The sequence below is a fragment of the Branchiostoma lanceolatum genome, chromosome 1 (genome assembly GCF_035083965.1).
Source record: "Branchiostoma lanceolatum isolate klBraLanc5 chromosome 1, klBraLanc5.hap2, whole genome shotgun sequence".
In the NCBI taxonomy this organism is placed as follows: domain Eukaryota; kingdom Metazoa; phylum Chordata; class Leptocardii; order Amphioxiformes; family Branchiostomatidae; genus Branchiostoma; species Branchiostoma lanceolatum.
In genome coordinates this window covers 12900511-12909405 of record NC_089722.1, presented here as the reverse complement: position 1 = coordinate 12909405, position 8895 = coordinate 12900511, and the positions used below count along the sequence as shown (strand labels likewise).

The window sequence follows — 8895 nt, the reverse complement described above, 5'->3', positions numbered from 1 at the left end:
CCAGGTTGGACTGGGGCATGTTGCATACCTTTCTATTTCTGCTTCAGGCTCTTGTGCTTGGGCTTCTGCTTAACAGGGCCTCGTGTAATATCACAATAAGGGCCTGGTCGCATACGTCGTAAAATCGTGGTACGATCGCAAACTAGGCATTTTTGGGATAGCCGTTCGTGTGTCCTGCAAAATTCAGCTGTCTTAGATCCTTGTCGGCGCGGCGGTTGGTTCTGTCACAGGCTGCTTGGAAATTCTTCGGCATCAAAATCGTACGACGACCTACGACGAATGTGACGGAGTCTGGCAGAGACTCACGCTACCATTTCACCCCCCCCCCCCTCCCTTTCACACGCCGACCGTGATCGTACCGTTTACACAGCGTCAACTGTGGGAGATGGCGACTTCACCAGAGTCCACGTCAGGTCTCAAGAGGAACATCTTCACATCTCCCAGGTCCCACTCATCAGCTACCACCACCGCCACCGCCACCCCCCGGGAGCAGACCCCCGACAGGAGCAACTCGACCCCCCCTGCCAGCAGACTCCGGTCCGGAGGGGGGTTCCGCGCCCTGGCGAGGGGGATCATGAATATGCAGTCCCTCGCCTCCGGCGCGGCGGCGCGCCGACTGGCCAGGAAGGATTCCGCGGACTCCCTGAAGTCAACGAGTTCTAAAACTCCGCATCACTCGACACATCGGCACCATGGGCACAGGAGAGGCAAGCGGCATCATGCGACAGCTGAGTAAGCCTTAGTCTGCTTCTAACCTTCATCATTACAGGGAGAGAGAGAAAACAGAGAGAGAGGGGGAGGAGGGAGAGTGGTGGGTGCTTCTTTAAATTCATTATGCCGCATTTCCTGCTACATGTACATATTTGACAATCAGATATCGGTTTATGCAATATTTAGAAAAATATGCATGAAAAGTTCTTAAATCTTGGCTCAGTCTCTAGAGCACTTCATATTCAAAGCCATGGCGACTACAGAAAGGGCGTTTTTGCTTGTTAGTATATAACTAACAAGCAAAAACGCCATAGTCGCCATGGCTAGTCATACTCACAATTCTATTCGCAAATGTGTCCCTCTTCCTCCCCTTACTTAACAGTGTCCGTACATTCAACCCAAACCGCATTATACACACTTATGTCTTTGGTCCGCTTTTGCGGTTTTTAGGGAATACCGAAAAAGGGGATGGACTGAGGCTCCTGACCTCAAATGCTGTGTTCTTCCGACTCAGCCATCTGTGTGGTGATCTGATGTAGACACGCACATGATCGCATTGACTACACACTGGCTCCTTTCTCCGTACGTTCCTAACGTAACAGTTCACATACATCCTGTCTATACCTTTACCGTGTTGTGACGGTCATGCAACATGCCGATGGGCGGTGCTGTGCCACCCCGGGTCCGTTACACCAAATATCGCCGTCCTGTGTCATACCTGTGTCATACCCGTGTTGAAAGGGGCAGGTGAAAGAGATATGCCGACATTTCTGCTTCGTTACCAAGCGAGCTCGCGCGATGGGAACCAAGGGAGACCGTTCGACTGTTGGTTAAGTACTTCTCACAGAAAGCTATTTATAACAGGGCTGCGACAGGACTAGCTGTGGAGAGATTGAGGGAGGTAGTTACATGTGAGAGTTCTGTGGTGGGGTTCACATGGGAGGTGATATGGGAACGGTGGTACTTTAGGCCTGTTCTAGTCGTAATGCTCCTCTGCCGTGCATCACCGTGAGAGGCTTGAGTGATACAGTTATTTTACCGAGGCCCAGCCATGCCTTCCCCCAGCCCAGATCCACCCAGCCCGAGGAGAAGGCTGTCCTCTGTCGGTCTAATGAAAGGCCGGCTTGCGGCAGTAGCTCGCGGGGTGATGCAGGTCCACACTATGACAAACATAGCCCGTAGCCTCGGGACCGGTGCTGGACCGTCCCAGCCTCGGTCCTCCAGCCGCAGGGGCTCCGTAGACTCCACCCGTTCCAGACGGTCGTCAGGGGGAGGACGTAAGGAAGGGAGACGTACACCCAAACGGTGAGTCGGAAATAACAACAAAGAGTTCTTCATAGGAAATTGCTACGCTGCTCACGCAACACAAATGATTTGCGGTACCACAACAAACTCAGGTGAAACAACAATATATTTATACTCTCTGGAGGCCCAGGAAGGGAAGTCTTCAGGTTTTCATGATAACAGAGACTTTTGCCTCGAGCTCTCTTTAGTGTACGTGTTAACATCATGTTTAAGGGTGTCGACGGGCCTAAATTACGCGGATTGCGAAAGAGGTAATGTTTTTACTCATGCTTTTACCTTCCTTGGATGGTTGGATCGCAATTTTCTGTTGGCAAGTAGACCTCATGTGTTTCCTATCTTTCTTCGTGACCAGTGTGTTATGTTGATTTTTATCTATATGACGGCCTGGACCTAACAGAGGATTATCAATTTGTGATGATCCTCCTAGCAGCTTCCCTTCAAACTGCAGGCTTTGGGTATGTAGATCCTGCCGAAAAAACTACTTAACGTCAGCGAATGTTTGCACTCTTTGGTTGCCCTTTCCCTTGTTGTAAAAAGGCTTAAGGTCTTCCCTGGTGATTTGTACAGTGGAAGAATTTTCCTTGTTGGTCTGTATACTGTACACACCACTCCTGTGTACTGTGTGGTCAGGCATGGCGGTTCAGCACTATTTCCCTCCACAGTAGCCTCCCTGGCAGGCTTCTCAGGGCTGCCCCTGTGACTCAACTGGTAGCAGCCTCGCAGTTGAGCTCCTCAGTTTCCGATTAGTTTGTAACTCGGAGATCCCGGTTCAAGTTCCGGGTCAGGACATCTCGGGCTGCACCGTCTTCCGGAAGGGACGTAAAATTGAGGTCCCTCGAGCAGGTTAGATAGAAGCGGTAGTAATCCCTCCCGGTAAAAATATACCCTGCTACTCAAACAGCAAGGAAAGTTGCTAGCTTAGATACCACTAGGCACTACAAGGATCTGAACGTGCTGTCTTGTGGTTGCTCCCATGTTCCGATGGCTTCCATCTATAACAAAATTCGGCGGGTCGAAGAAAAAGTGACTATTGTGGAAAACGTGACTCGTCAAAACACGGTACCAATCATATAGGATAATATGCCACATACATGTAGTAGTCTCCACCGTACTTACTACGCTGGCTAGCTATAGGGATAAGTATTTCCCAGTTTGGCCACAAAAGAGAAAGGATGCCCTTACAGACTGACTCCCCTAGCCAATCTTTGCTGAATTCTACTATCCATAACCCCTATCAAGGCCTAATGGAGGCTAATGTCATTAGCAAAAGTTCCTGCACCGGAGCCTGCCATGTAGGCTACCGCCGCTGCGTGCCTGGCAGTTCGGCGTTGTTTCCCACCGCTTCAGCTGACAAGACACGGGACATCTCCCGCCTTGTCCGCCTCAGGTGTTCCGTGACTGAGAACCTCGCTCCCTATATATTGTTTACACACCAAGCAGAGATTCCAGACAGAGCGTTCAATCGGGAACAGTTCTAGTCCAGTTCACATGAGAACAACATGGCAACGGTATCCCGGGTACAGTTTGGGTTGGTTTAATCTCCAAGCAGATGTTTGGAGGGCAACGCACGAGAGAAATATATAACAACGATATCACAACTGTTTAGGTCTTGTGGTTAGGGTTGTTGACTCAGAACGTGGAGGTACTGAGTACGAATCCCTGGCAGGTCCCGACGATGTGCCCTTGGGAAAGGCAAGGTGTAAATGAGTACCTAGCTTCGGTTAGGGACGTCCCTCGGATAGGACGTTAGATAGCGACCCCGTGTTTGAGGAGAGCCACAACTCGAGCACGTTGAACAAGCCATCACACTTATCGAAAATAGCTGGTGGGCCTGGGGTCCTTCCCGTTGTGAGTGGATCAAATAAATCTATCCGGATATGTACCTTGTACTCTTCAGTACAAACCTGGTGTGTTACACCATAAGGCAGTTTTACCGGGCGAGCAATACAACAACAACAAAAAAAAAAAAAAGTAGACACTGGGAGTGGTGATCGTAACACACTTCCAGTGTCCCATTTGTGTGATTTGTGTGTGGGGTGGGGACTTGTCAGAAAAGGGGGCCATGAAAGTTACGATCTTTCATCCCAACTTCGACCAACACCTGGTTGAAGATAAGGTACAGTGTAGTACTTGTAGATCTATAGAGAAAATCACAGCAACGGTGTCCTAACGATAGAGTCAGATTAATACAAGTGATCGGAGATGCCAAGCCTCCAAAAGGTTGCTAGAGCCATGGAATTTTCCCGCTATATCTAACTTGTACATAGCGTGCTTCACTGTTGTTGGGTGAAGAGACTTTGAATACCAAAGCAAAGTTCTGATCATTATTGATAAAAGACAAGCCGCCACATTCCAACATTAGGGTGATTGTCACTATTTCATATTTAGTTTGTACGTGCCCCTTGGCATCTCTAGGAGATGATTATGTGTCTTGACAACGTAAACTCCTCAAGTGACCAACAATGTGGACAGTATGATTTTAGTATTAACTTATCTCTTCTCCATCTAAAGCCATGTGATTTCGACAACGGGCAGTGTCATGAGCTCGAAACCATTACAAACCAAGACAAGGAAAGAATAGTAGTTGTAGAAAAGCAAAGAATTTGGAGTGTCTTAAGAAAGTGGACCCCTGTTGGTGAGAGTTAAGAGTTTTTGTATTTAATCATCATTATTATTTTTCCCTTTCTTTTGTTAATCCCACACTAATGGCTGTTAGTAGCTTCCGCCCCTCCCCTTAGGGTAGGCTTACCGATATCAGCGTTCATCTCTGCCTTTTAGTGACTGTATCTGACCTGTTGTATCCATACCACATAACCAGTAAACCCCATGGCATAACAGTGTAGGTCTGTATGGCTTGGAATCAGTAAAGCACGAGTCAGTACGAAACTAACAGGCTCCAGCCATCGTACACCCTGATACTCTTCTTCGAGAAGAGTGGTGGGTTCTTCTTGTCTCTTGTGCTTCTCCGGAGCTCTTGAAACTGTGAGGAGACAGTGACGGTTTACAACGTGCATTCGAAGAACTACAACCACTACCTGCAGCGTGTATATGTACATCGTGGTTTAGAACTCCGACAGTCAGGCCGGGATTGGAACCCTTAACCTCGTGATCCAGTAGCGGGATTTCGGCGGCATGAGGCGGTACAGTGGCCCGACTGGGTTCGTGACTCCCACCGCTGAACAACTACGGAACAGACGGCACACGGTCTACTACCCAGCGCTGGATTTGTGAGTAGGAAATACAGTCAAACTTAATAGTTCTTGATATCCAACAAACTCTATCTGGCACTGCCAAAGGGTAGAATATGAATAGCTCAAACTGAGAAGATAGTCGACTAGTGAAGATCCAAAATGGCACCTGTGGCTGACTCTTCTGACAGATTTTCCGCGCCATTTGACTGATATCAACCGTGTAACAGTCGGAGAAGAGTCTTCGTAAAATTAGTTTCTCCCCTGGTGGAAAGAGATTGCATAAAAAGGCGTCCTGAATACGATGTTTCTTTTTGTTTCTTTGTTTGTTTCTTTGATATAAATGTAGACTGGCAAGATATAAAACCTTACGTTTGCTTGAGTAATCCTGATGAAAGTATACTTGAATCAGATTGCTGTGGATCAAAAAGCCGAATTCCATATTAACATGGTTGCTTTCCACTATCATTGTAGACCTAGAGTAAGTTTATAGTTTCAGCTTGCCTGACAAAAATTTATAATACTGTTCATAATTCCAATCATACTTCTAAGCATCATGATAGGTATGGACAATTAATGATTATATCAACATGAATTCTCTCATCACGTCTATTCAAAATGTGCTCTTTTTAAACGGATTTAGTCTCACTCTTTAACTTAAAGGCTCTTAACTGTGGCGCTCGGTGCAAACCATTGTCTCATGTTTTTATCACCTCACCTCACCTTTATCCGACTCTGTAAAAAGACTTTAAAAAGAATCGCGTTTTCTTACACGTTACCTTTTAACTGTACGTTTGTACGTTATTTTTCCCGTGATGCCCCACCATGATAGCGATCTTGGGTTCCAGTGAACCGTGGTCCTGTGTTATTCCGCCCTACTGAATAACTAAGTAAGCACGTTCTAAATATCATAAGCCTTATGATAAGGAGAACAATACAGGGCGATAACATTGTTTGAAGAGATAGGGCACAAGATAGCCTACCTGCCTACCTGCCTACGTGCACAGGCCAGAAACTGGCCCCTTGCTTTCCAGGTGGATCCTCCAATAAGTCATGTCCCTTGCCCTAGCCTCTACTTCCCGAATGTACTGTCCTTCACAATCTGGTCTTTCCATCTCTTAGGTGGTATCTATTGCAAACTCCGGTCGGTGTTTAGCTAAGTGTTGCTATATTTTCCCTCAGACTGTCAGAAAACTGGTATGGATTTTTAATCTCTGGGACGTACGTTGCCATTCAGCAGTCTTGGGAAGCAATCTCCAAGCAGATCTTTGGAGCCAAACTGATGTTTGAGCGAACAGATCTTGGGTCTGTAAAAAGCGTCTGCACCTGGATAGTTCGACTCCAAAACGATCAGGACGTTTCGGTACCGGGGGAAGCTGGACGACTCGGATCATATTAGACTCTACCAGTCTCCAAGGGTCGCTGGGAAAATAGTAGAAATTGGCCAAATAGAGTCAAATGTTTGAAGAGAGTCGGCTACGGAGATAAGGTCAAATTGCCAAATTGCCAATTTGACCTTATCTCCGTAGCCGACTCCCTTCAAACATTTAACTCTATTTGGCCAATTTCTACTATTTTCCCAGCGACCCTTGGAGACTGGTAGAGTCTAGGATCATATGACGACTCATGGTTATGGTTAGGATTAGGGTTAGAACTAGGGTTATGGAGAAGATAATAGAGTTGGGCATGCATCAAACTTTCCTGGGCCAAGTGACAGATCGTGCTGATCCGCTCAGAGGGGCCTAACTGTCCAGGGGCTGAAACATCCAACATTCCGTCACGATTTTGCCCCCAAAGATCTGCTTGGAGATTACTAATTGGGAGAGCCAGTCACTTCTTTTTCAGACTATGGATCCTGAGATAATGAATTACCGACTGTGAGAGTTAGGGGTCAGGGTACGTCGGCGTTTAGCTATTGCTTTATTTTTGCTCGCCAGAAAATAGGCCGTGGATGGTGAACCTTTAGAACATTCGTTGATATTCAGTAGGCTCGAGAAGACCAGTCCACATGACCTCATTTGTTTCTCCGACTTTGGGTCCTTTGAGATATTGAATAAATGTGGGAGTTCGGGCACGTGTGTTGGTGACTGTTGACTCTGTACGCTAAGATACGTTTTAGGACCTCAGGTCACATATGTCGCACGACCGTAGGGTATTCTTGGAATAGTCGTGGATGTGTCGTACAACTTTTATTCAGCTGTCTTGTTACCGAAATGGCTTTCTTGGACCCCTGTCGGCGGTTGGTTCCGTCATACGTCATAGCCTGCTTGAACCTTGTACGACATCAAAATCGTTTGACCTCCTACGAAGAATGTGACCGTGCCGTTTAGTAGTCTTATGCTTTCTTAGTGTTTTATCTAGTACTAAGTTCACTGGGGACAGTTTCTTTTACCTATTTTCCCAGACCATAATCTGATAAAGACTAGGTTTACACAACAACCGACGGTTTACACATCTCCACACGAGTCATTTGTACAATACGGGTTCACTAGATAAACATCTAGTCGTCATGGCCCGTAACTATAGACATAACCCAGTGGTCATGTGCTCCTGACAGCCTCCCAACCAATCTAGTTTTGTAGTAAGGTGCCTTATCTTTATTACATGTATTCCCACAAGGGTGTACATAAGAATAACTGAATCAGACATAAATCTAAAAATAGTGATACACTGAAAATATCAAATAAGACACACAAAAAGAATCAGAAGCAAACACTATACTTTTTCGTTAATAACTACCATCTACTGCTGCTACTTAAGGTACAGTAGGTAATCTTGACCCACATACTTAATCATTATAGTGTGTCTTTAATAATTAATCCAAACAATTCTGTAATTTTGACCCGTCGCCCTGTAAGTTCACCCTGCCCTTGTACGGCTTGCTAAGGTCGTTGTTTTGCCATTAATACATGTTGTCGCCATGGGAGATCGTCCGACGTTCTGGTCAATATTTAATTTCCACATCGCCTAATATTTGTCGAATGTAGCTGTTCATTCACAAACGGTTTAACTTTGAAACGCACCACTGGACATCTTAACGGAGTTACACCGGTCGGGAAGACAGTCTTGCCGTTCTCTTAAGACGTCGTAAGGCGCTAGACGTGAGCCAAGATGGCTGGAAGACGGTCTCGGAAGACGACGGCCCCTCCGAACTTCGGCCCTCCGCCCCCGGCGATGATCACTCCGCCAACATCGGGCAAACAGCGCCGCCTTACCATGGCCTTTGGAGAACGGTTAGCCCATTCTTCAAATGTGTCTTTTGTGTGTTGTATAAATTCTTCATCCACTACAGTCGTGTCCTAAGAGCAGCCATAGTCCGGGCAAGCCGCCCGACTTTATGATGATGAAGTGTTGAGACTCCTAGATAGTAATAATACCACCCATAACACGTATCAACGGGCTATGACATCTACATTGTACAAAAACGAGCAAGAACCACACATCCGCTACGAAGATTACCCTAATGAGACCATCAATTGCCCATAAGACATACAGCTGTGATAACAACTAGATTTGTATGTACATTCTGGCCATCTGGAGCCGTCGCTATGGACACACAAGCATCCACGAGTGAAGACGGGGATCAAGAAACCTGGTAACGGATCTTAAGACAAGGATTCTTTCAATCTACTTGGAACCTAAGTGTGAAGACATCAATGTCAACTCTCTGGTGATTTTGTGGTCTTCAATT

General features: G+C 46.5%; 1 protein-coding gene across 10 annotated transcripts in view; it reads left to right on the top strand.

The window, feature by feature from the left end:
• The first annotated feature begins 373 nt into the window (after window positions 1-373).
• Window positions 374-8895, top strand: part of LOC136435436 (androglobin-like) — a 59288-nt gene continuing 50766 nt past the window's right edge. For 8 of the 10 annotated variants that reach the window (XM_066428982.1, XM_066428948.1, XM_066429017.1 and 5 more), the window contains exon 1: window positions 374-732. In XM_066428982.1, the coding sequence (XP_066285079.1) occupies window positions 386-732 (347 nt within the window). In that variant the 5' untranslated portion in view covers window positions 374-385. Of the gene's footprint in view, window positions 733-1687; window positions 2017-8157; window positions 8438-8895 lie in introns of those variants that run through there. The other 2 variants (XM_066429011.1, XM_066429031.1) reach the window with 2 other exon arrangements.